The 27,429-nt window shown below is 37.9% G+C and overlaps 1 protein-coding gene across 7 annotated transcripts in view; it reads right to left on the reverse strand.

Annotated features, from left to right (window-relative positions):
• Positions 1-27,429, reverse strand: part of GRIK2 (glutamate ionotropic receptor kainate type subunit 2) — a 581,178-nt gene that overhangs the window by 225,720 nt on the left and 328,029 nt on the right. For all 7 annotated transcript variants that reach the window (XM_034765974.1, XM_034765977.1, XM_034765972.1 and 4 more), the window contains one exon: positions 14,654-14,860. In XM_034765974.1, coding sequence (XP_034621865.1) covers positions 14,654-14,860 — 207 coding nt within the window. The remainder of the gene's footprint in view (positions 1-14,653; positions 14,861-27,429) is intronic.

The raw sequence follows: 27,429 nt of genomic DNA on the forward strand, positions 1-27,429 counted from the left end.
GGTTTTGGTTGGGGGGAGGGGAGGGCGGTAAAGGGCTGGGTTTTTTGTTTTTCTTGGAGAGTGAGAAATAGAGTAACTATCAGCTTTAATCTTTTCCAGTTCAACCAATCTTTATTTTGAGTTCAGCAGTGTTAAAGGACACAAAGTATAGATTTTGTGGAAATGGACTAAATGATTGGAGAAATAATAAACTCTCAAAAATGGAATTCTGGAAGTATCTTGCGGGAGCTTTAACATGAAAAGGTAGAATTACGAATCACTTCTTCAGAGGAAAAATGCACATATGAATGGAGAAGCTGTTTCACCAATTTTCTCCAGGTAATTTAATTTCTATCAATTGGACTATCTCTCATGCCCAACCTTTTCTGAACCAGAAGAAATAGAAGCAAAATTTATGCACAAGAGTTTACATAACATTGGATTTAAATCCAAGTGGGAATTAACTTTCTTATCAGGCAGCCTTAATTTCCACATACCCCCGTGGGCAGACATTTAAATATAAAATTTAATTCTTCAAGTGATTTTCTACCTTTATTCTTTTCATAGCTCTAGTATTTTCATAAGCCAGAAAGTGGCCCAGCCCACATACCCACGCAGGTGCACAAGAGGGAGGAAGAACCTCACACATACATCTCTGTGCAGACTCCCCATCCCTGGATCCAGACATGAATGGTCAAGCAGGTGTTGTATGTCTACCATTGGTTCATTGATAATATTCCTTTGTCAATAACTTCCTGTTGGATAATATTTGTTAAATATTCTCTATTTCAAAACTTGCTACATTTAAATATCCTAAGGCTGCTCACGAACAGCAATGAAAGGCAACTCTTAGTAAATACAGGTGCCAGCTCTGGATATGGGCAGGAAAAGCTCTCCTAGACAAAAGGTAGAAAAGAAAATACTAGTTTCCATACAGAAATCTGTATGGGCAAAATTCTGGGCCCATTGAAGTCAATGGGAGTTTTGCTATTGTCTTCAACAGAGCAAGGATTTTGCCCTATACTTTAAAATAAGTCCAGTGCTTTTAAGCATCACCCTTGCTGCTTTCAAAGAGTATGTTTGTTTCCATGATACTGTCAACAGATGATCTACTTATAGGACATTTTTGTCCACAACCAAAGAGAAGGAGAGTAAGAAAATGAGGAAAGGAGAATAAAGAGGTGTGAAAAAGTGTTAAATACACTACTGGAAAGACGTAGGCACCAAATAAAAAAGATCTGTGGAGAAAGTTTTCTTAGTGAGGACTGAATATGGGAAAGCTAAGGGCAAGTCATCTCTGGTCGCTCTGCAAGGGGCAAGAAACTCATAACTTATCCTACAAATCATACTGTCGGAATAGCATCTTCCAAAAAAGAGCAAATTGGGACACTACTCTCCAAATTTCTGGGTATCCTGAGACCAGCAGAGAAATCCCACAGATCTCAAAGCATGTGTTAAGAACTAGACTCTCCAAGCTACACCCTTGGCCCCTATCTCCAGGGGCAGCAAGGGGATGTAAAGATGGGGTGGGAGGTGCTGCAGTTCAGGTTGAATTCCCCCAGCCTCAGATACATTCATAATTTTTTCATCCAGCTTCATGACAAAAATGTAGAGAAGATCTGGTCACAAGATGTGGTATTAATATTTACTGTTATGAGGAAAAATGCTTGCAGTGTTGTTTTCTACAGTGTACTGGGGGGTTGACTGAACTTATTTAATTAAGTTTAGATTGTGCTTGAGTTCTTCGCACTTTGGGGAACAGTGATTATATCTGACTGCCCTTCGGTTGAGAATTCCTTATTTGTAGCTTGTTCTTTACTTGAGATCGGTAGCACACGTCTGATTTACCATCTGATTGGGACTTTATACATGTGTTTCTCCCATGCCGTATACTGAATTACTATGTACTTCTGGTATGCTCAACTATATTGCTTCTAGTCCATGTTTTTGAGTCTGGAAAGTCTTCTTCTAGAAACTAGGGGGCTTTCTTGTGTCAGCCTGAAATAATTCAAGGCATTCTCCTGCTATGATTAACATGTCCTAAGCTTGGGTGTGCCAGTCTGTACATAACACCACCTCTTCCTGAGTGAAGTTGTGCATGTATGTCCTACCTCGAAGTTCCCATTTGACTTCTGTCAAGAAGTGGCTAGGTGAGCATTCAAGTGATTGTGTAAATCTGCCGTGTCCATCACAAAAGATCTGGTTCATACCGATTCATACTGACCAATCTGCTCCACTTCAAAATAGAATGAACTGTTCCACTTAAACATTTTTTCTCATTACAATTTGGAAAAAGAGAGGGTACAATTTTCAACATGTTTAAGTCACTTAGAAAGTAAATGGATCTTAGATGCTTTTGAAAATAGGACTTTTGGCACTTCTGAATATTTTACCTTGGGCACCTTAGGAATCAGCATGAAAAGCAGACCTTTCCTAAAAAGTAATATGCATCTTGCCTGCCAAACCATCTGCAATATGTCCAAATCTTGTTATACAATCCTCCAATACTGTGTCATCAACTCCTCAACAATTTATCTTCTTTTACCCTTAGTGGAATGAGAGCAGGTTCCTTCACGTGGTTGCTCTCAATTACAGCCATGTCCCTATTAATTTATACTTTATTATTATTTGTTATAAACTAATGTGTAAACAGAACAGTTCAGTCAGATTAGAAGTGAAGCAATTTAATCATCAGTATGACTAGGCAAAAAGTAGAGCAATACAACAGTGAAGGACAAATACACACAGACGCATATAGCCAATGTTCAGCCTCTATTAAAAATATGAAACAGATAACTCTAGTGGGAACATAGCTGTAGTTGACAGCAGTGATGTGGAAGAACAGTCTGCTCAGTGCACTAAAGAAAAAATGAAGAGAAAAGTTGTTAGGGAATTAGCAACATATTATAATAGAGGGGACTCTATTGCAACATTCAAATGTACAGTAGGATGTTTTCTAAAAAGAGACCAGAGAATAAGAATGTAGCCAATTTGCTGGAAGCAAAAAAGGAGGTGCAAAAAACAAAAGAAATAAGGTTACTGGGGTGCCAGACAGGAGCCTGCTGTGCTCATTCAAGTTGGGACAAATGACACTGGAAATTAAAGGTCAGAGTATTTGAAGCTCAGGCTTCGTGAATTACCAATTAGACTGAAAAGTATAAAATGCACAGTGATCTTTTTCTGGCATATTACAAATTATCATAATAAATTATCCTATGGACCTGCCAAGACAGAATTCACACAGAAATAGAATGCTATATCAATGGGTTGAAAAAAGCATGCCAACATAATAATAATTGGAAAACTCTGGAAATATGTGAGACAGTAAACACAAATAGAAAATGTATCATAGATTCTAACAGTTACGGAACAGTAGGTGCCTGTGTCTGATTTAGAAAAAATGACTGTGAGGATAATTAGAAAAACTTGATCAAGTGGACATAATATTATTATATATTAAATAGAATGGATCAGTGGCTAGGTCTTCCAAAAGGCTACTGCTGGAGAGATGCCAAAGAAGCTTAAACAATTGAGGATGATTAATGGAACTTACTTTAAGTAAAGAGAAATGATTCTGGCATAAAACAGGAGTGGTTAATCTACAGGGTAAATAAATGTATACCAAGAAATAAAAATGCAGTTTGAACAGATGGCCTTCAAATGGCAGCTAAACAGATAAATCAGGAAGAAGCAAAATTAAAAACTGTATGATGCTTGCAAACAATTGCAAACAAGGGTGAGAAAATAAAAAAAAATACGGAAACAGACAAAATGCAATATTTAAAGTATAGAGAAAGCATACCTACAAGTGAAGAGAACTCCAACCATGCATTTCTAGTACTACAAATGCAAAGGAGTAGTTAAAATAGAAGCTAAAATGTCAAAACAATAAAAAAGAAAATAAAATTCATAATAGAAATGTGTGGGTATTTTACCTGACCCTAATGTCTACAGGAATTACAAGTAAAAGTGGCAACCACAACTTACCTACATAGTATGTGACTACTTGACTGTCATCCTTGGAAATATCATCTTCCAAATGCATTGAAATACAGTACTGTGATAAACGTGGCATTGTCCTCTAGAATGGTTGAAATTTTGATCATGTAACAGTCTAGATTCAATCCAATTTTATACTGGATTAAGTCTGAATTTTAAATAACCTTCAGATTCAGTCACTCGACAAATCAAATCCAGTTTTTATACATTGTTTAGACTCCTCGGAGTAAAATATATTATGTATAAGGTCCTACTTCATTCACATCATTGTGAAAATTGCAGACCCCGCAATATTAGGTTTCCACTGCAATTTTTATTTTAATTAGCTTACTTTGCACTGTCCATAATTTTTCACACATTTTGAGTATGCACTAACATTCAGTGCCTGTAAAATGTGAAAAGATAAAGTGACTAAACTCGATTTCTACAGCCGTTGTGTTAAGACTTTTAGTCATCTGAATTTTATATTGTACTGGTCACTTTTAAAAAAAAATGAATATAGCTGTGGCAAAATGCCTGGCTACCAAAAAAAATAGCAGGTATAACATAATACTTGAGTGTTTATATCATTCCAGTAAAGTTTTCTTAAACAAATAGGTCTACTCTGGCTGTTCCAAATTACCACTATTAATAAAGGTCCATTCTTACTTTTCCACGATTTTCCATGTCTTGTTCGCAACTCAGTTGCAAGTATATGAAGATCATCCCGTGATTCAAGTAGGGACTTAATTATGTATTTAATGGAAACTAAGTTCAGTTGTTGAGACATAAGTCTTATCTGGACCATCTCATGTTCACTATCTATAGGGGGTTAATGAATCACTTTCATACCTGTGTGCCCCTTTTCCCTCCCTTAATGAATATCAGATTGTTGGTATTATCTATTAGATTCAAAGGGACTCTTCATTCTTTTTATTCTTGATTTGTGATTTAGAATGGCTTCAGCACCACTGATCATGCTCTTCTCTGCTATTTTCTCTCCTCTCTTGACTTCTGTGACACTGTGTTCACCTGGGGTCTTTGTCTATCTTGGCAAACACTGTTTCAGTATGTCTTGAATGCAGAACATCTTGTGTGCCCCTCTCTTTATATATGCTGGTGGTGACCTCATTACTCCTATAGTTTGTTTGTTTGTTTGTTTAATTTTTGACCAGTATGCAGATGATTCCCAAATTACTCCCTATCTTCCCCTCTGTCCAGTCTTGCACCTCCAAATGCTTTTCAATTTGTTCTGTCACCATGCCGAACTCAGTCTCTCAAAACCTGAGCTTTTTATCTCCCCATATCCAATCTCTCACATGTGCTACATTTTTATCACTAAAATCCATCCTTTCCTCACTTCTGCTACACCTTGAATAAAGCTCTCACCTGGGTTACCCTAAATCTCCCCCTTTCAGCCTCCAAAAATGCATCTGCTAAAGGAATCTTCCTTTTTAATTGACCTTATCACATTACTGCCTCAACACACACACACACACACACACACACTCCTCCTCGAATCTTGTTCCTGTTCTTCATCCCATATCAAATTCAAGGTCCAGTTGATTTATATCAAGAAGCCTTCCCATCATCATCTCCTAACCAATAATATACACACACACATCCTTACCTGTTTTTTCTTGTCTTTTCCTATCTTTCTCTTTCTTAAATTGTAAGCTCTTTGGGTCAAGGAAGTGCTTTGTAGTGGCAAGATATAATAAGTAAATGGTAAATAATATTACTTAGCAGCAATGTGCTGCTTTTCATCAAGGGATCTCAAGGCTCTTTACAAAACATGGGTAGGTATTATTTTTTTCCCATTTACATGGGAAAACTGAATAGAAATGATGTTTAGTAGTGATAATTGTGATCAAACATGTCAGGGAAAGCTTATGATTCGATTACGTACTGACTCCCACACCACCTAAAGTGGAAAGAAAGAAATGAGATAAGGCTGATCTATGAAACAAAAAGATTGAATAGTTTAATCATTCATAGTCTAGAACACAATTGACCCTATCCTGTGAAGCCACTTAAAAGAATATAGTATATGCATAATGAAATCTAATTGAATGAACAATGCAGAGTTTTAGCAAGAGAAGCTTTTCTTAAACAATCTCAGACTATCTGGGAATTTAAAGATAAGAATGATACTGGGAACACGTGTGGTGCAATCTACTCTATTTTTTACATTTTTTGATTTATAAGGAATCTGAGGCAGCTTTCGTTTTTCAAAGTACAGTTTCCCATGATAGGCACCTGACTACAGTAAGAGATATAAAGATATCATACATAGGATATGGAGACAAATAAAGAAAAGAAATAGTTAGGAAAAGGAAAAAACGTGTGTGAAAGAAGCTAGGTCCAGCTGGGACAGTAAGGGTCAGTGCTCAGATGTCTCTTATTATCCTTTAATGAGAAAGAGAGAGGAACTGAATATTTAACTGATAGCAAGAAATTGTGATAAGCACTGAATGAAGATGGTAGCAAGTGAAATACAACAGGATTGGGAATGACTGAGTAACTGGCTGGTGTATATAGCAAATGAAATGTAATGGAGAAACAGTTGGAAAATTAAAAGTGAGTGAGTCTTAGTATTGACCACCATAGGAAAGACATGCACTGCAATGTTTTCCTCTCAGTTCTAAATAACATAGTGCTCACTAGACCATAAAAATAATAAGCACATTCATTTGAAGAACATACACCTCATACATACAGACAACCTTCCTCCCTGGAATAAGACCAGTTAAGTCAACACAATTACACCTGGGATGACTTTGGTGCACTGAGTCTAGATGAAAGACACCAAACTCTGTTTCTAAAATATATCTGTATGTAAGTACAGGGTTCAGATGAAAATTTTTTGTTCCTTCTGAGGCATATTTGTAATTATTACCGAGTTCATTGTTCAAGTGAGAATAGTGAATGCAAAGGTGGCTCATGTCAGAAATGACCTTTCGCAACTGCATAAGTGGCAACTGGCAGCTGCCCTGGTATTGTAAGGTTACAGCACTGTTTGCTTTCTACAATTAGAAGCTGTACATAGCTAACCTCACTTTTGAAGTATGAGCCATGATTGACATTACAGGTATTGCCAACCCCACAGGTCAAAAAAACCAAACCATAAATCAGATCCTCCAAATCAAGCAATTAAAAAAAAAAAAAAAACCACTTAGTTTGTGGATTTTAACTGCCCCAGCCCATCCCGTGTGTGTGTGCGAGAGAGAGTGAAAGAGAATTAGTATTGTTCATTCTCCCAAATGTATTGAGTGTGCGAGAGAGAGTGAAAGAGAATTAGTATTGTTCATTCTCCCAAATGTATTGGGAAATGTGATTTTGGCCCCCAATGCAGGAGCTCTCACTCCAACATCTGCCTGTATCCAGCCCAGCAATTCATTCTGCCACCTCAACTTCCAAATCAATCCCATCCCCCCAGTCCCTGCATCAGTTCTGGCCCTACATCTGATTTCCCATCCCACCCCGCATCAGTTTTGCCTGTCCCATTGCCCCACATCTCCCCCCCACCCCGATTATTTTGCCCTCTCCAGTCTCCTCCCACCCTCAGATCAATTCTGCCCCCCATCACTTCAGCCACTCCAATCCCAGCTCTGCTCCTCCTGGGGTTCTTCACACACCTCTCCAAGGCCTAGGGAGATTGAAACAGTTTCCCCTTCTCCCTCTTTCAAGCAGCTCCCTCTCAGGCCAATGCAGCAAAGAAGGAGGGAGGAGCAGAGGAGCCCTCCCATTGCTCACCAGAGGGAAAGGGGGAAGCAGAGCTGCACTGAGCTACTGGGCTCTTTCTGCTCCTTCCTTCCCTCTCCCCTTCTGTGAGAATCACATTGGGCTGCTGAAGTGAGGGGAGAAAGAGGGTAGCCTGTTTCCTGCAGCAGCTGTAATTGGCTGCTCTACCCCCAGGAGGCTGGCAAGTGGGGCAGGTGGGGCAGAGGGGATTTCCCCCAGGCAGGACTGAAGCTTCTCATGTCATTGCCAGATGGGCTCTACCCCTGTCAAAATCACATCATGTGCAAAAATATCACAAGAGTCGCAAACACTGTCCTAGCTCCATAGTCTTGAGTTTTCTCAATAAATATTTGGGCATGCAAGGAGGTTAATCACATACAAGTGGATATATTCTTGTTTTAGGATGATGGTCAAGTGCCACAAGAACATCTTCCCTTCATATGGAATCCGTTTCAACAGGATTTTGAAAATCTGAGGCAAACTGGGTGAATATCTATGCTACAGATAAATACTACTTATATCAATTACATTCTATTTTATCCAGTTTGCACGCCTATCGTTTTTTTAAAAATTGCTTCTAATTTTCCTTGTTTTATTTTAACAATCATTTGCTGGACTTCAAAGAAAATTGATCTTAATAAAAAGGATCAGTTTTTATCTTTGTTCTACTAGTGGCCATGTTTTCCTGCATAAGAGTTTTCTGCAATTTATACATTAATAGGAAAGAAAAGCCTTAAAATGCAAGACTTTTTTAATTGTATTCTGCATAGTACTGCAAAATTAAGTGTTCCATGACTGCAGGATTTTTTTAAAATTAGATTTTAAAGGCAAAATTTTAAGATACTGCCAACTAAATTGCAACAATAGAATAGTTCTGTGTTTATGGATGCAAATAAGTGTGTGTGAACAAATCAGGTACCTGAATTAAGTCAATACTACTTTGATCACACAAATATCAGTTTGCACAAATAAATGAAGGGTCTAATTTCTCTAAACAAGCATGTTTATTTGGCAAGTGCAAATAAGGTTCCAATGACAGAAACTTTGACCTAACTTCATTTCTTTTAAAAGACTATCAAAGTGCTAAAAAGATAGATTCAGATATTATTTTACAGTGCCTAAGATGGTGTTAGACTTTACAGTAGATGAGACATTCCCTCCCCAGGAGAGCATATATCCTGATTTCAGCTATGCTGTGATTTAGGAGCTAAAAGAGGAAGGATAAGATTGATATCAATCACAGTATGCAGTTCCTGAGTGCAAGCATGGTGATAAGGATTTTTTTGTTTACATAAATAGAGATAAATGTCAAAGTGTGTGTGTCATTATTGGCTAATTTCTTGCAGCCGTCAGGGTACAAATGAGTGTTTATGAAAGTTTATCTGAGGAGAGGGTAGTGATGAATAGAGATAATCAGAACTTATGAAAACGTTTGAAAGGTTTGGGTTTTGTTTTAATGCAGAATTAAAACAAATTTCAAATCTTCAAAAGTTGTGGTGAAACAGAATTTCTGTCCCACAATCAGTACTAATGGCTAAGGCTGGTTGAAAATTTTCTGATAAAACTTTCCTTTGATGGAAAATTAGGATTTGAAAAAAAAATTATGGGAAGTGTCCGCTTTCCTCAATTGTTTAAAAATGTTAATCCGGAAACAAAAACAAAAAAAACTACAATTTTTTTTCATGTTTTGTTTGAAAATTGTTAAGTTTTCAAGTTTTTTATTTTTCCACAAGAAGTTGAAAGTTTCTGTTGAAAATGTCAGTGATTTTTACTGACATTTTGACAAACAAAACCGCTCATTTTCCAACCCGCTATAATGGTGATCTTTTGAATCAATTCAGGATAGGTGCACCATGTGGAAAAAGCATGTATAGTTATGGAGGATATGGACAAATGGAACTATCAAGACTGAAAGTGAATGTAATGTGATAAGAGACAAGAGTCTCTTAGATAAGTAGGGAGTGGCAAAAAAACCCTGATTTTTAGCGATGTGGAACAAGTAGCAAGATTTAAACACAGTCCATACATGAAGGAAGAGGGCAAAGAAGACAGGAAGATGTCTAAGATTACTCCTATGTTATGGATATGAGTGATGGGGAAATGTTGGTTTTGTAATCAGAGGTAGGAAATGGAGGAATGGAGAATGTAGATGAAAGCTAATGAGCTATGTTTTGATCATATTAAGCTGAAGCTGACAATGAGACAGCCAAAAAAATTTGGAGATGGGAGTTTACATAAAGAAAGACAAGTCAAAAGAAGAACAGTAGATTTGTTAGTAGAGATGGAATTTAAAATCTCTTTTACATCATGGTTTATGGGATATTTAGATAAGTTTAATGTATTGAAGTCAGCAGGACCTGATGAAATACATCCTAGGATATTTAAGGATCTGGTTGCAGCAACATTGAAACCATTAGTGAGTATCTTTAAGAACTCATGGAGTACAGACAAGGTCCCAGAGGACTGGAAAAGGGCAGTCATAGTACCTTATCTTTACAAAGGGGAACAAAGACGACCCAGGTCAGCCTAATACTGAAAAGATACTGGGGCATGTTATTAAGCAATCAATGTGGAAGCATCTAGAAGATAAAAGAGCAATAAGTCATAGCCAACATGGATTTGTCAAGAGCAAATCATGTCAAAGCAACCTAATTTCTTTCTTTAACAGGGATACTGGATGGGGGAAATCTGAAGACATGATATGTCTTGATTTTAGTAAGGTTTTAGACATAGTACCACATGACATTCTCATAAGCAAATTACTAGATTAAATTACTATAAAGTGGGTGCAAAACTGGTTGAAAGACCATACTCAAAAAGTAGTTAGCAGTAGTTTGCTGTGAAGTTGGGGGAGTGATATATTGATTAAATGCACCCTTGTATTCATACCCTACACACTAGTGTAATAATCTTTGTACAAAATATGCCTTGTGAGGTGACATTTGAAAACTAATAACTCACTGGTCAATAATATCATGATGAAATGTATGTAGCAACATTCTGTGTAAAGTTATGAATATAAGCTGAAGTTATGACTGAAATGTGGTTTCCTGTCAAATCTGGGGAGGAGACCTGCAGCAAGGGAGATTTAGATCAGATATTTGGGGAAATAAAACAACGGACAACACAGGCCAGGGGATGTGCTGGCCGCCGCTTCCTGCAGCCCCCATTGGCCTGGAGTGGCGAACCGCGGCCAGTGGGAGCCACAATCATCCGAACCCGTGGACGCGGTAGGTAAACAAACTGGCCCGGCCTGCCAGGGTGCTTATCCTGATGTACAGTATGATAGTGGTGTTATGTTGGTTAATCATTTTATTTTATTTTCTGTTCAAATCAAGTTAGAATTATGTTTTTGTTTCCACACATTCCCCTGCATTATTTTGCAGTGTTTGGGTAGATGCTGTCTTTGCAGGAGGGTACATTTATTTGGCTGTCTGGGGTAGGATGGTAGATGTGTATTTCCCAGAATTATGGTATTCATATGTATCTGAGACTAAAAGACTCACCATTGAGACTGTTTGGAGTCTTTCCTAGCCCTACCACTTTCCACAGGAGTAGAGCATAGGCTGGCGCAAGCTACATGTCTTGGCCTGGATGGTGCATCTTGCTGGGTAGCCATTTTGATCTCTGGGTCTACCAGCCAAGACAAAGATTGGCTTGTGCTCAGGCGAAGCAGCCTCAGCCACTCTGTAGTGCAAAGATTACCTTCACTTGTTTCCTTCATTTGTTTACATACTTGTTTATTTAATGAAGTTACGGTCTATGTCCTATAAATTATCCCTAGCCTGTGAGGTGCCTTCGCTGAGGGGATTCTCAGAATGTCTGGAAATCACTCAGCACATTATGGGTGTCACTCTAAACATGTGGTGCATCATGGGAGTTGCAGTTTGGGTGCCTGTCACTGGGTGACACTGGCCCTTTATGAGGGAGCATGGCCAGTGCACCTGTGACTCATCATCTGCCTCCTAACTGGGTGTGAAAGAGGGCACCCAGGCCTTAGAAGGGAGAGAGATCTAGTGAATCAGAGCTGCCTGACTCAGTCAGGAAAAGGGCAGGTGAGAGGTGCCAGAGATCAGGGGACTGTGGAAGGTCCCTGAAGAAATCCGTAAGTGGTTCCTGGGGTAAATCTGATCAGCTAGATCTCCCCAAGCCAGAGAACCAGAGCAAGAAGGGCTGCAGAGGGCCGAAGGTGACCAGACGGAGTTGTCTGCAGACTTCTAAGCTGGAGTGTGAAGCTGAGAGCTGGAGAGGACTGATGCAACAGACAGGTTTACTCCCTTATATCTCATGCTGGAGAACTGGAGCAAGAGGGCTGGAAAGGACTGAGGGGCTCCCCTGCTGAACTCCCAGCAGAGAGGCTATGGAAGTCTCTGCTGGGAAAAGCCGGATTGCACTCCAGTTGGAAGGGTGGGGTTGCTGTTCTGTTAAAAGGACAAGAGATGACTGACAAAGAGCCCAGGCATGGTGGAAGATGCCAGAGTGTAGCATGTGGGACATTAAGGGACTAGATGCTGTGTGATTTTAAGGGGGTAATAAATTGTCTATTTGGGGATTTTTGTTATGGACTATTTAGACTATGTTGTAATAAACCATCCCCGAAGAGAGAGATTATTGTGACAAGAAAGCTTATGTTAGAGTTATTGGGGATTCCGTTTGAAGGAAAACTAACACAGGTGCACCTGTTGTGCCAAGGCCTCCTGCAGGAGACTGGCACATGATAATGCCTCATACCCCTGTTCTCCTCTATGTGTCAGGTTCCCCAGTTGCATTATATCTTCCATGATGCATGTCGTGATTCAGCAACTGAGGGTTAGGGTTAGGGTTAGGGTTATGGAAACTGTGATGGTAAGGGACAGGGTTCAGCAGCCCAGAGGTTCATTTCTAGTTCATGTCTTATGTTCCTAAAAGCTCAGGCTTCAGGGTTTCAGCCAGCTACCTGCACGCTCAGATTTTATTTTCACCCAATATATTCTGGGAAGGTTTTAATTTTTATTTTTTTTAATATCCTTCTTCTGAAGCATCAGGGATGGCCACGGCTAGAGATGGAACACTGCACAGGGAGGGCCAGTGCTCTGAGGTGGCACCGAGCATTCTTTCTCTCAGGTGCTTGGCTGTCTAGTTCTTACTCATATGTTCAGGGTATAACTGATCATTTTAAGAGGGACTGCGAAGGAATATTCTCTCAGGTCAGATTGGCTAAGACCTTGGGAGCTTTTTATCTTCCTCTGCAGCATGTGGGTGCAGCATATGCCAGGATTATCTGGTATTTCTCACTTAATCATTTCCCTGCCGTTGTGGGCTCTTGGGCACCAGAGCACCTCGGTCCCTCCAATTCTCTGCCTGTGGCACATAATAATCTAGTCTCCTGTGGGCTGTAATACTTTGATCTAATTTCAACTGTTGGGTTTAGTGTGCAGGTTCTGGGTGGTATTGGTGGCCTACCGGATATACAGGAGGTCTGTATATACAGGATGATCTGGTAGTCCCTTCTGGCTTTAAGCTCTGTAACTCTGAGATCAAAAATTCAAAATTTTCCATGGGGGAAGAGGGGATATTGTTCCAACCAGTGAATGAGCTTGAGGCCGCATGGGTAAAAACAGTTATTGAGTTTGTGATATATCATCTGAAGGGAGTGACAGCAGCAGCCCGAGCTCTAACCTTTTCATTTCAGTGCCAGGATTTCTTCAGACGTGTCTTAGGACATGTCTACACTGCCCTGTAGTTCGGACTATGGGAGTGTGAATAGCAGTGCGCACTGAAATGCTGCACTGTTCCTCCCCTGTGTGGATGCTGCAGGCACAAGATAAAAGGTTCCTTCTGTGCATTAACATAGTTTTCTTCAAAACAGGATTACATTATAACTTAAGAGAAGGGTGTTAAGGTAATACTTATAGTAAATCTGAATATCTTGGCATATGTTCTCACTGGCTTGTGAAATTTTTGGGCAAACAGAGGCAGGATAGGCTCAAGTCGGTCAAAAACTGTTCTTGCTTCAGAAAATCCATGCATTTTTCTCAGTGTCAGCCTGAAAAGGTGTGACTGGAGCTACAGAATAATCTTCCTAGCTTTTGGTTGTATTAAATCAAATTGATGCACAGGTTTATTTGGTTTATTTCAAGTGGCTTTGATCAGATGTCTGGATATTGAGCAATTTACCAAAATCAACAAACACAAAGAAGCTAGAGACAATTGCGTAATTTGCAAACAGACTAAACTCCATTTCCAAGAGACCAAATTCAATTGGCACCACCAACTGAGAAAGTATGTTTTAAAGGCCAGAGAAAAGGGATGCCTGACTTATTCAATTACAAACAATTGCCAGTAATGATATCTGTTTTGACTCAGATTGAATTACCCTGCTGCTTCAGTGTGCATTGATATTTCTGTCTTACTGTCTGGACTTTACAGCAGATGTTTTAAGGAGAAAAGACAGGGATCTGCTCAGTGTATGTTAATGGGAGATAATACTGCATATTTTAAAGGTTATATAGGGGTTCCTCTGGGACACAGTATCAAATCCTCTGCCAGAAAAGAAGGGCTGATTGCTCCTGAATGATTAAGTTAGTGACTATCATATTTCTTTTCACAAGGGAAATACATTGCTCCTAAGAAATCATTGTGGATGCTATCTATTCTACATTTAGATTTGGAAATGATTCGTGTAAGCATGAAGCTCTTTCCATTAGGAAGACAAAGACAGAGATGCAAAATAAATAGCCTATGTTTAATGATACATTTAAAAAACTGGAAAGAAGCATCTTTAAGGTATTTTTTTTAAAGTACAGTGACTTGTTGGCCTAGAAAATCTCAGCATACCATTGACATTAACGTACACTGTTATCACAATCTATCCATGTAAAAAAAGCAATCAGTAACCTGCAGGATCTTGTTAAACGTTGCTCTCACTTAGATTTCAATAAGATAGCAGACAAACTTCCAAAAAGGAACTTACATGATCAATTAGTTCGCGAACCATTCCATTCCATTGCCCACTGGCATCATCCTGGGCTCCATATTTGCCATCCTCCACCAGCCTAATTTCATAGGTAAATCCAAGGATGGTAGCTAGCTCCCTGAGGAGGTCAATGCAATATCCCTCAAATCGATCATTCCCATACAGAGGTTTGTCAGACTTCTTGAACATCACATATGGCTCTTCCTGTAAGTGAAGACACAGAGAGGGAGCTTCAGTCAGTATCTATTTGTATAAAGTTGTTAATATATTACCACACACAGACAGAGGTGAACTTTAAAAAGAAAATCCTGTTGTCTCCCCTCTATCAAGGGAAAATTTACCTTGGATTACTCAAAAACTCTCTCATTTTTAAGTGAAAAAAAAATGAGCCCATAGTGAAGCCACATCTTCAATGCAGTTGCACCCTACCTAATCTGAAATGTGTTCTCTGCTTATTAATGTTCAATGTATTACTTGTGTAGAATACTGTAAACTGCTTAAAATGAAAGCAATCTAACAATGTGGTTATTCAGCAATTGAAAAACTAATAGTTTTAATTCAGAATATCAATCAACAGTGCTAAGTATTGCATGCTATATTTTTTTGTATAAGTGGGAAAGTTAACTACTTTTGCAATATATTTTTTTTAAATAAGCATGTAGAAAACCTTTCAAAACACAAATCAGTAACAGTATATTCTGCTCTGCTCCATCAAGTTATATATTTTGCTATTTTGCAGAAAGCCTATGAAAACATTAACACACAAAAATAAATTTAAAAAAATTAAGTCCATGGATACTGAATTTTAATTCCTTCAAACCTTCAGCTCGGATATTTAATTATAAGGTTAGGATGTTACTGAAGATTTAGGTAGATGTTTATTGCATTAAGTGGTATATAGAAGATAGTCAACACTTTAAAATAATTGGCAGATCATTAGTAATTTATTTGGTAGGAAACTAATGCCTAGTTACTATGCTGAACTTCTTATTATGTTTTATATGCAGAATAAATGTAGCTTTCATTACATGTAATGTTGGGAGGGAAAACAAATACCACACCAATAATTTTCTATTACCAACCTCCAGTTTCCTTTTGACACAGAATAGGTTAAATACATGAGCTCAAACTTTTCTCCTGTTTTAGAACCTTTCCCCATTTTATACAAGAATAAAAAATAACCACAAAGTAAGGCAAGAAAAATTGCATCACATGCAATTACTGCACCAGACAGAAGACTCAATGAATAATAAGATAACTCTCCTGGGTAACTTTATAAAATTCATACAGTACTAAACCTCTGCATCAGCATTCACTGGGGTTAAAGACACCTCATTCTACTGGCACTTGGCAGCTTTAATAAGAGTCTTTCAGTATTTTCACTATAAACCCCATTTTTGAGCAGTCCCATAATAGATCCATTTAATTTGCATAAAGCTGAAATTTTTGCACATATGATTTTAGCCCAGATAAAAGGGTATGAGAGAGAGAGAGAGAGAGTGGTTTGTTGTAGTTAGAACAAAACATGTTCAGAATGTACGTTGTTGTGGTGAGTTTCTTTTGTTATCTAGTGTATTAAAAAGATCAATATTTGTTTTCTCCAAATTGTCATATTATGATGCTATTTCACACATTTCTACTTAAAGAAATACATTTAGGGCCTGATCTGGCAAAGCTGTACTCACACAAGTCATTCTATTGGCTCCTCACATTAGTAAGAGCTACTCATGAGTTAGATTTTTTGGTAGGGATCAGCACTTTTGTTTTTAACATTAAATTTGGCAAGCGGTTCAGGAGTTTTTGTATTTCTTAATTAAAAAATATGAATTGTTATGTCGGAATTTGTTAAATCTGGAAAGCAGATCACTGTGTATACTCACTGGATCTAATTCATAGCTTGTTTTAGTAGGCAAACTGCATTTCATACTAAGTACAGAACAATGTGCACTCTACTGCCCAAGTTCCAAAACTCCATTAGCTTCAGTGAGATATTTCATATAAGCTTTATAATGTAAGGGCTATTATGGACTTTTGAGAGTCACTATAAAGTCAAACTTTTTCTGGAATTTTGTATGAACTGTGTGGAATGCAAGACAATGATATTATGCAAAATCCAAGCAAACTGAAAAGCATGTAATAATTTAAGGGACTTGAATATTTCAATGAAAAGGATACTGGAATTATTTTATGTTTTTCATTCTCATGTCTAAAAAATTGTAAGCATGTATAAATTACTAGAGCTGGGTGGGAAACAATTTTCCTGTTCCATTAAAGTTTGAAGTATCCAAAAAAAAAGTTGTCCATCCCAAATCAGGACTAAAGTCAAAATCTTGAAAATTTTCATAAACAGAAAAGCTGAAAAATATTTCTGGTTGGGTCAATCAAAACATTTCATTTTGTTAATTTTGAAAGATTTCATTTTGAGTTTGACCATTTCTTTCTCTCTTTTTTGTACTATAATTAGCTTATATTTCTAAACAAAAAGTTGAGGCAGAAAACAAGAATATTTTACTTCATAACCAAACATCATGACAATTTCAAAACTTTTTTCAAAAAATTGTGTCAAAAAATGGTCTTTCACAAAAAAAACTTTCAGTTTCAATGAATTGGCATTTTTTGATGAAAAACATTTTTTTAAAACATTTCCCAACCATCTCTATAAATTTGGCACCCTCTGGTCTGAGAAAATATTGTGCACTGTTCACAGAGCACTATGTGGTTAGAAAAGCAATCCAACTTTAGCTCAAAGAACTATATAAGAATGTGTAGCCTTGGAAAATTGATTCTCTAGGTAAAAAGAAATATACTTTGCCTTTGGTAAGCTGATGGCAATTAATAACCAGATCACTTCAATTGTGGAAGCTGTGTACTTTTGGGAGGGTCAGAAATGCCTGGAACCTCTTTACTTGACTGATTTCTTAAAATATTATCTCACACATGTATGGAAAAGCTCAGCAGTACATGCAGAAAAGACAGAAGAGTTCAGTTAATATATCTGTTCTACATTTGGGAAGAAACAGATGATTTAGTCATATTGTATGAATATGAAGCACTTCTCATTCCAGTAGTATGGACAGGAGGATATCAAACAGCAGCTACTAAATTTAGACATTTTAAAATCAGCAAGGAAAGAACAATTTGCATCCAAGAGTTTTTAAAGATTTGTCCAAAGGAGCTTGCTGGATATCTAATGTTGCTTTTCAATAACTCTTCTAACACAGAAGTTTATGCTCCAATACATCTGTGAGTCTTAAAGGTGCCACAGGGCCCCTCTGTTGCTTTTTACAGATCCAGACTAACACGGCTACCCCTCTGATACTCTTCTATTCAGAAGACTAGAAGAAAGCTAATGTTGTGCCAATATTTTAAAAGTATAAGTGGGAAGACTAGGAATTATAGGCCTGTCAACCTGATCTTGATCCTAGGTAAAATAATGGAGTGGCTAATACGGGACTAGAGTAATAAATAATTAAATTAGAGTAATATAATTAATACCAATCAACACAGATTTATGGAAAATAGATCCTGTGAAACTAACTTGATATCTTTCTTGATAAGATTATAAGTCTGGTTGATCAAGGTGTTAGTGTTGATGATACTTAGATTTCTGAATGGCATTTAACTTGGTACTGCACATTTTGATTAAAAAACTAGAATGATACAAAATTAATGTGGAACACATTAAATTGATTAAAAATTGGCTAACTGGCATGTTTCAAAATGCAATTATATACTGAGAATCATCATGAATTGATATGTTACTCATTGGATCCCACAGGGATCAGTTCTTGATGTGATGCTGGCAGACCAGGTGCTAGCTCATACCCAAGCCCCAGATCAATTCACTTGTTTATTAGTATAGATCAAAGTAATTATTAAATGTATAAGAGTGCATTTGGCATTTAAACTTCATGAAAACTAATGGGATGTTACATGCATTGTTTTTACATATCTGTATCCTGTTATAATGGAGTAGCAAACATTTACATTGTGTATACCCCTGTAACTAAACAACTCATCAAACAGAAAGAAGCCTTGTGGAATGCAAAGGAAGAACTCAAACAGAAAAGTACTAATTTCAAGCAAGTGGTAACTGTGTGATGATCAGATGTCAAAGACTTTGAATGAATTCCTCACTCTCCATCACCAAAGAAAGAGCCCACCTGGGTAGTGATACTGTCTGCTTATTTTCTGTGAGAAGAAGCTATAAAAATGGATTACAGGAAAGATCCTTCATCTCTGGACTGTTTGGATTTTAATAGGACAGAGAATACGGAGATCCCCAGAGTTATTCTGGGCAGCCCTGAGACACTTTTGGGAAACTGGCAGATTACTACAAATTACTACATCTCTGTACCATTTGGAAGTATAGGCTGTGATCCACTTGTACATATATTTTACATGCTTTAACCTCTCAATAACTCTCACTTTCTTTTCTTAGCTAATAAACCTTTAGTTAGTTTACTATAGAATTGACTACCAGCATTGGTCTTTGGTGTAAGATCTAGGGTACCAATTGATTTAGGGTACGTGACTGGTCTCTTGGGACAGGGAGCAACCTGATGTGGTATGATTTTTAGTCTAAGTCAGAGGTTGGCAACTTTCGGCACGCGGCTCGCCAGGGTAAGCACCCTAGCGGGCCGGGCCAGTTTGTTTACCTGCTGACGCGGCAGGTTCAGCCGATCACGTCCCCCACTGGCCGCGGTTCGCCGTCCCGGGCCAATGGGGGTGGCGGGAAGCTGCAGCCAGCACATCCCTCGGCCCCTGGTCTAAGTGATCTTTTAACCCAAAGTCCAGTTTTCTTGGAAGCAAGATAGACTGGAGCATCTAAGGGGTCTGTGACTCCATGGTAAGATTGGTATAGCGATCTAGGAGCTCACATTCGGTATTGGCTTGGTAAAATCTAATTATAGAGCACATCACAAGTTTGGGCTGTCTGTCCCGTTTTCTGGTAGTCTGTCCTAAGGTAGGCACTGTCAGTTGTGAGCCATTCCAGATAGCATGACACTTGGCCCTATGCCATTTAACATTTACTAATGACATTGTAGAACACAAAATCTTCATTAATGAAATTTTCATACGACACACAAACTGGGGGAGTGGTAAATCATGAAGAGGAAAGGTCTGAATTGCTTGGTAAACTGAGCACCATCAGACAATATGTTTTAATACAGCTACATGTAAATGTATACCTCTAGGAACTATGAATGTAGGCCATACTTAAAGGATGTGGGATACTATCCTAGGAAGCAGTGACTCTGAAAAAGATTTGGGGGTTATGGGGATAAACGGCTGAACATGAGCTCCCACTGTGATTCTGTGGTCAAAAGGGCTATTTCAATTCTTAGAGGCATAAACAGGGGAATCTCAAGTAGGAATAAAGAGGTTATATTACCTCTGTATTTGACACTGCTGCAAGTGCTGTTGGAATACTGTGTCCAATTCTGGTGTCTGCAATTCAAGAAGGATGCTGATAAATTGGAGAGGATTCAGAGAAGAGCCATAGGATGGTTAAATAATTGGGAAATCTACCTCATAGTGATTGAGCTCCTTGAGTCTATCTATTTAACTTAACCAAGAGAAAGTCATGGGGTGACTTGATCACAGTCTATAAGTCTCTACATAGAGAACAAATATTTGATAATAGGCTCTTTAATCTAGCAGACAAAGATATAACGAAATTCAATGGCTGGAGGGTGAAGAAAAATTCAGACTGGAAAGAAGGCATACATTTTAAAGTAATTGTAATTAACCACTGGAATAATTGACCATGGAGTGAAGTAGATTCTCCATCACTGGCAAATTTTAAAATCAAGATTAGATGTTTTTTTCTAAAAGATACGCTTTATTTCAAACAAGAATTCTTTCCGGGAAGTGCTTAATTCTACTCCATTTGTTGAAGGCAAGTCATGAGCACATATTCTTTTATATTGATGGACCAGGAGGTCATAGTAAGCATAGTTGTGCTTCATTTCAAGATTTCAAAAGGCTTGTAAAATGTCCGATTGCCAAACACGGCATCCAACACGTTGGTCTGATACAATGAAGAAAACAAACATTTTCAGTGCCTGTAGAATGCATAGCTTGATATGCTTCACACACATACATATACCCTGCAATTCTGCATGAAGGATGAATTATTTAGGACACCCATCCATGTCAATCCATTGAATCTATCCCAGTGGAGTCTCTTAGGGTATGTCTACAAAGGCTGGAGCTCAGACTGGGAAGTCTACCCCCCTCCCTAAGCTTCAAAGCCTGAGCTGCAACTTCAAAACACTGTCTACATGGGTATTTTTAGAGTGCTAGCGCGTGACTGTTTACCCAGACTGGGAAGCTCACTGCAATATGAGAAGCTAACTTACAATATTAGCTCTGAACATGCTTTGCATGGCTGTAGTTATCCCTGCTGTCTGAGCACTGATGGCTGGATACAAATAGGGAAGCACCAATTGAAGGAGCAAGAGCCACAAAAGTAATTTTGAGACTCAAACCAGTTCAGCCACTTCAAACTGAAACCAATGTTGACTGCATACTGGACCATACGATTTACAGTATTTTTATTTTGGCTACATTTCATTCATTTCATGTTGCTGCAAAAGATGCCAGCCTGAAACTTGCTGAAGGAAACATGAACAGACAAATCAGAACAGAAAACCATGAAGAGTAGATGATAGAGAACCAGTTATTAACAACTTACAAAGGAAGGCAAATTGGATACTAGAAGTCTGCGGAGATGGGAGAGAATATTATTGACTCATTTCTTAATGTCCAGTTACTGAAAATGAAATGGTGAGAGATCTTTTTATATACAGAGCTCACTAAGCTGCATACAACCAATTCCAGCTTGCTAGCTTTTTTACGGAGAATTTAATGTTATGTAATTTGACTTGACTTTGCTTTCAGAGGTCTTGAAGGCTGACAATGATTATCTGATGACTCCCAATATTATGTGTGTGTTAGATCCATATCATATTTGCTCTGCATCTCCATAATCTTTTGTGTGATGAAACATTTTCCTAGAAAGAAATATTTTAGAAAACTGCGTCTATAGAACGTGTGTATACCTAAAAAAGCCAATCTTAATAAAAAGCAATATGCAGCTGAAAATCTCAGTGGACTTTGCCTTAAAAACTGCTGGAATCATATTCAATGACATTTGTAAATTATGAATTTGGTTCACTAACGTAACACTTGGTACACAAGTAGTAATACATCATAGCCTGTTATAGATAAAAAGATACAATGTGCCTCAGACAACATATGTTTGTGCGGGAGGTCACATGAGCAAATAGCATGATTTTGAGCAATGGATGTTCTGTGCACCTTGGTAAATAGAGGTCAAATGAACTAAAGGAACAGCTCAGCTAGCCCAAGAGCCACGGTTCTTTGCAATCTCTGTCCATTGCCTCGCTGCTCAGCTAGAGGCCATTTTGGCTGCCTTCAAAGACAGATTATCTTGAATTTGTTGTGATTTAATTGTCTAACATGGCACTTTTCCATGCACCAAAGAGGGCACCATAACACACACCTCAACAATTGTCTATTTTCTATTTCTTTAAGGAAGTTAGAAATGGTAACTGTTTATCTTCAGAAGTTTATTTTCCTGGTGAGGCATCCTAGGTGATTTGTTTCAGACTCTTTCTCTAAGACAATTCATGTACATTAAGTAGGAGCAGCATCCATACTGCATGGTTTAAAGTACTGTTAATTAAAGTGTTAATTTTTTTCATTAACAACAACTTTATGCTCTTCCTCACTTTAATTCCCACCATGTAACTCAAGGTCTTCACAGGCAAAGGGAGCAAAATCAAGTCAATACTTAGATAAATGTGAATGCAGAAGCAGTGGAGGCAAGAACACAACCATATTGCTCAATGGACATTTGGAAAACCTCGTTTACATTTTTTTAACCTAAACAGAGGATACAGGTATTTTTATTCCTTTCCGACAGACTCCCATCACACCAGGGAAAAGTAACATCCCCATACCATCTTTGTTAATTCCCACTGAATGGCATGAAGCAAGGTTTTATGAATTAGTTTAACTGACTACAGGTGAATATCAGTTCAACCCAAACAAACAAAGCCTCTCAGATATTCCATAGAGATGTGTATCATACCACAGAAAAAGCTGAAGCTACATTCCCATGAAAAGCATGATTCTGTTTCCTCACCCACTTATTATTCTGTTTTAGTTTAGTTTTGTTTATTATTGGCACCATTGTCTTTCACTATTGCATTTTAACAATTAATATAAAGTTACAAGAACAATCTTCATTTTTCTTCCTTAGCTGGAGAATACAAAAAATGAAATAATTTATAGGAATAAACTTGTAATTTTATGGTTTCAAGTCCTGATATGTTTGTGGGGGGTGGGGGAGAGGCTGATAGCACAGATTTTAAATCTCAAAAAATACCATTATTGGCATGGTTAGGAAAATCATTCCTTACATGGAGGCAGAAGAAAAAGTGTTCCGAAAAGGTGGGCACTCCTTTGACAAGTAAAATAAAAAATAGTTTTGGCAGCTATCTGAAACTGTCTCACTTGAGTGGCTCTTTGTTACAGCCTGCAACACAGGAAGGTATATGTTGTTGGCTCCTGGGAAGCACACAGTTTAGAGGGAAAGGATACTGTTAGTGTTTTTACACTTTAAAAGACAATCTCAAGACAGTTCCTGCACAGACTTCTTTTGATCTTCATTATTAAGAGACAGAACAATAATAACCTCTTTTTTAAGTAAGGAAGGAGACTGAAGATTATAGACTGTCAAGTCTCCACTCAGTGATATAGGCGCCCATTTGCCTTTGCTCCCAAGTTGGCAGAGGTTGGGGTTCTGAGGAAGGGGAAGGAAGTGCCTTAGGCAACTCGGTAGTGAACCCCTGACCAGCTAAGGAGTAACTTCCAGGAGTTCTGGAGGGAGCTGTGTCTAATTACTCTCCCTCAGAAGGAATGAGCAGCATTTTCACTCCTAGCCCTGGTCTACACTATGAACGTAGGTTGGTACAACTACATTGTTCAAGGGTGTGGAAACCACATCCCAAGCAATGTTGTTATACCAACCTAACCCCCAAGGATAGACTGCAATATGTCTATGAGAGGGCTTCTCCTGTTGACATAGCTACTGCCTCTCAAGGAGGTGCAATACCTATGCCGATGGGGGATGCTCTCCTGTTGATGTAGGTAGCATCTTCACTAAGTGCTCCAGCTGCAGCGCTGTAAGTGGAGACAAGCCCTTAGTGACAGAAATGTTTCCCAGTTTACATACGCTAGGAAACAGACAGAAAAGCAGAATGTTGAAGGGAAGTAACAGTGAAAAATGAGAAAGCTCTCTGGGGTTCAGAGAATCACTGGTAAATAATGTATATTAACCAAATGGTGAGTTTTTCCCTTCTTTTATTCATATTAGTATTTGTATTACAATAGTGTCGACATGCTCCAATCAAGGTTGGAACTGCAGTGCAGTAGGTGTACATAATATAGAAGAGCTTGCCATCTGAAAAGATAAGGTATATAGAGGGTGGGAGAAATAAAATATCAATATCCCCATTTTTCAGTTGGCACTGGGCAATTAAGTGACTTGATTTTGTTACACCAAGATTTAGAATGGTGTAAATTTACAAGAAGCCTTTAATGAACTTGAATTATGTGGGTTCAAAAGCAGGTATAGTACTATATATCTAATTTTATAGCAAAAACACTTTCATAATGTTTTCATAAAAACAGGTTAAAAAAAACAACAGACAATTGAAAACATATTCCTGGCATGGCATCGAGTGGCAGAGGGGCCAGCACCTAAGAATTATGTCACATGATATTTGTGCTCACTCAAATGTAGCACAGTCCATGCTTGTTTTCTGAAGTGGCAGGGATGCAGGGAGCAGAGTGGATCAAATGCTAGGGGGGAAAGAGAGATAGGAACTGGAGACACAACATTTTCCACAGAAGAGAAAATGTCCATAACCCCAGAGCCCAAGATGGTAGTGTAACTACATATTCCACTCTAAAGTTTATTAGAAACATGAGGTAAACAGTAAAGGCCGTTTTTTCAAAGCTAAGCACCTAAGTTACATCTGCAGGATATAGGCACAGAAACCTGAAATATGCAATTTGGGTAACTGTGTATGTAAATAGGGGTTTGTATGGTAACGTGTTCATCTGGGGAAAGTAATTATCCTTCTACACATGAGCATGCATATTTTGCCAGTGCACTGTAGGTGCTCAGTTTGGAAAAATTAGCATTAAGGGTGCTAAGAGTCAGAATGCCAATGACAAAGTTTACTATGTAAGCAAGACTAGTCTCTTTTATTGGTTATTGATGACATAATTGTTTTAGATGTTACATTACCTTTAGATTCCAACATGTGGATATCACAAAAGGGCCATTCCTAAGACATTCCCCAACCTGAGTCTTTGATATTTGGGAAGTGGCTGCCAAGCCATCTGGCTGTCTCAAGAGCATAGTTTATTTTTAAAAAATTGGGAATATCAATATATTAGCTATTCAGTTCATTTCACATTTATTTCACTAAAGAAATATTTTTCATTGATTCTTAGATTACAGGGCCATAAAGGGCCACTGTGATCATTTAGTCCTACCTCCTGTATAACACAGGCCATAAGACTTCCCTGAATTAATTCCTGTTTGAACTAGAGCATCTCATCTAGAAAAAAAAAGCCCAATCTGTATTTAAAAATTGCCAATGATGAAGAATCTACCACAAGCATTGGTAAACTGTCTTTTTTTTTCTTAATTGGAATCACTAAAATAAATTCCCACTGATGCAACAAAGAAGCTTCTAATGTATTATGATCATTCTAGACAACAGATTAGAACTGTGGTTTTACAAACTAATTTTAATTTTTCAACATACAGTTAGCTGGGTGATATGGGCCATCTTTGAAATGCCGACTTCCTGAATCAGACTGTGTAATTTAAATTCAACTGAAAGGCTGTTTATATTTGTTTTCTTCTCTCTCTCTCTCGCTCTCGCTCTCTCCTTTCTTTTACAAACGATTTCAATAAAAATGTTTATTTAAATGTATTTCTATTTATCATATTTAAACTAGAAAGTGAATGTCATTAGGAATCACAGCAACGATTTATGCAAAGTGGTAATTATTACCTGCCAGAAGACAAAACACAGGCTTCAAGTTCTTTTATATATATATATTCTAAAGCTTTGCTAACACAAAAAAAGTGACAAATGTATCTTTATGGATTCAAAGTGGCTTTTTTATTTTAAGACAAAGCTTTTATTTTAAGGCTTAAGAAAAATGGAATAATAAAATATTATTGCTGGTCGCTTAGATCTACCTCCTTGGGGGCGGGCGCATGTGTGTTTAGGTCAGGGGTTTGGGAAGATTAAAAATCAATCACTAATAATCCTCTCCTCTGCATCAAACAATGCAGCTCCACACACTAATATAATCTGTTTTAGCAGAGATATGTGGAACGCTGAACTCAGGTTTTAAAAACTATCTATTCACTAGCAGCAAGAATAAGTAGTAACATTGTGTGTAGTGAACTTTACACTTTTTGTTCCTTGCTCAATGTTTGGCAGATTGCAAATTGCTTTAATGAAATCACTATATGAAATTATTCTAAGATTTTTTTTTTTTATTTATTTGTTGACTATAGATTCCTCATGAACACTTCCCTCTGGTGACACACATTTTCCTACAAACTGAGATTGCATTCTTTTTCTCCCTCCTAGTTGGAGAGAATCTGTATTGTATTTTGTTTCCACTTAAAAATAATAATAATAAAGTCCTGTTACTGGGAAGAAGAATATTTTCCTGATGACTTTCCATTGTTAGAGCTGGGAATTTTAATCTTTAGTTCTGCTCACTATGACTACTGGAGTTAAAATGCTGCCATATCTAATTGACATTTATGTCATATGTAAGGGGTACACAAAGGGCTTTCACATTTGGCAGTCAGACTGCAATATGAAGAAATGAAGTACTTCGACAGCTACAACCAATCAAAGAAATTTAATGTCTTATTCTGACCCCTCATAGCCATTTGGGCAAGGTATTTTTGGTATGGGTGACATGGCCAGGGACAAATGAACAGCAAAGCAGGATTTCTCTACAGGTTCAATATAGCATTGTCATTGACGCAAGCCCATTGTGGATGTCTTTGTCTGGCACCTTTAAGGTACAGTTCAGAAGTCTGCCTCATGTGACCTTTCTGGTTCTGAAGTGTGTAACCATCATTATACTTCCATGCATCAAGGCTTAAAGCACTGAAAACAGAGTTCTGCTTTCCAGCACTGTCATCCTCACCTAAGCGCTTAAATAAAATATTTTACTCCAATAACAAACTTTTAACTTTAGCCAGATTGTAAATTAATTGGACTGCATCCCAGACAAGCTTGCTAAACTGCAGTTCCACCAAAGCAGAATATGTTTGAGTGGAATCCTATTTTTACCAAAACTAATTCATTCAAACTACAGAATGCAAAATCATTAAATTGTTACACACTGCATAGACTTAACCTACTTTCAGCTGAACTGAATCATACACCTTGTGTGATAATCAAAGAACATCAAAGTCTTTATTAGTTCTCATTATAATAAGAAGCAAAATGTTCTGCTCTTCTGATGCATCTTTAGAAAATCTGCAATACTGTGGAAAAAAACACAGAATAGGATTGTGTTTCTCATCCAACAGGCAGTATCAGCATTTTTCTGGAGGCACTTATTTCTGTGGTCTTCACAAACAATAATCATAGAAAAGTTGGGTTGGAAGGCATGTCAAGAGGTCA

Source organism: Trachemys scripta, chromosome 3 (assembly GCF_013100865.1).
Source record: "Trachemys scripta elegans isolate TJP31775 chromosome 3, CAS_Tse_1.0, whole genome shotgun sequence".
In the NCBI taxonomy this organism is placed as follows: Eukaryota; Metazoa; Chordata; order Testudines; family Emydidae; genus Trachemys; species Trachemys scripta.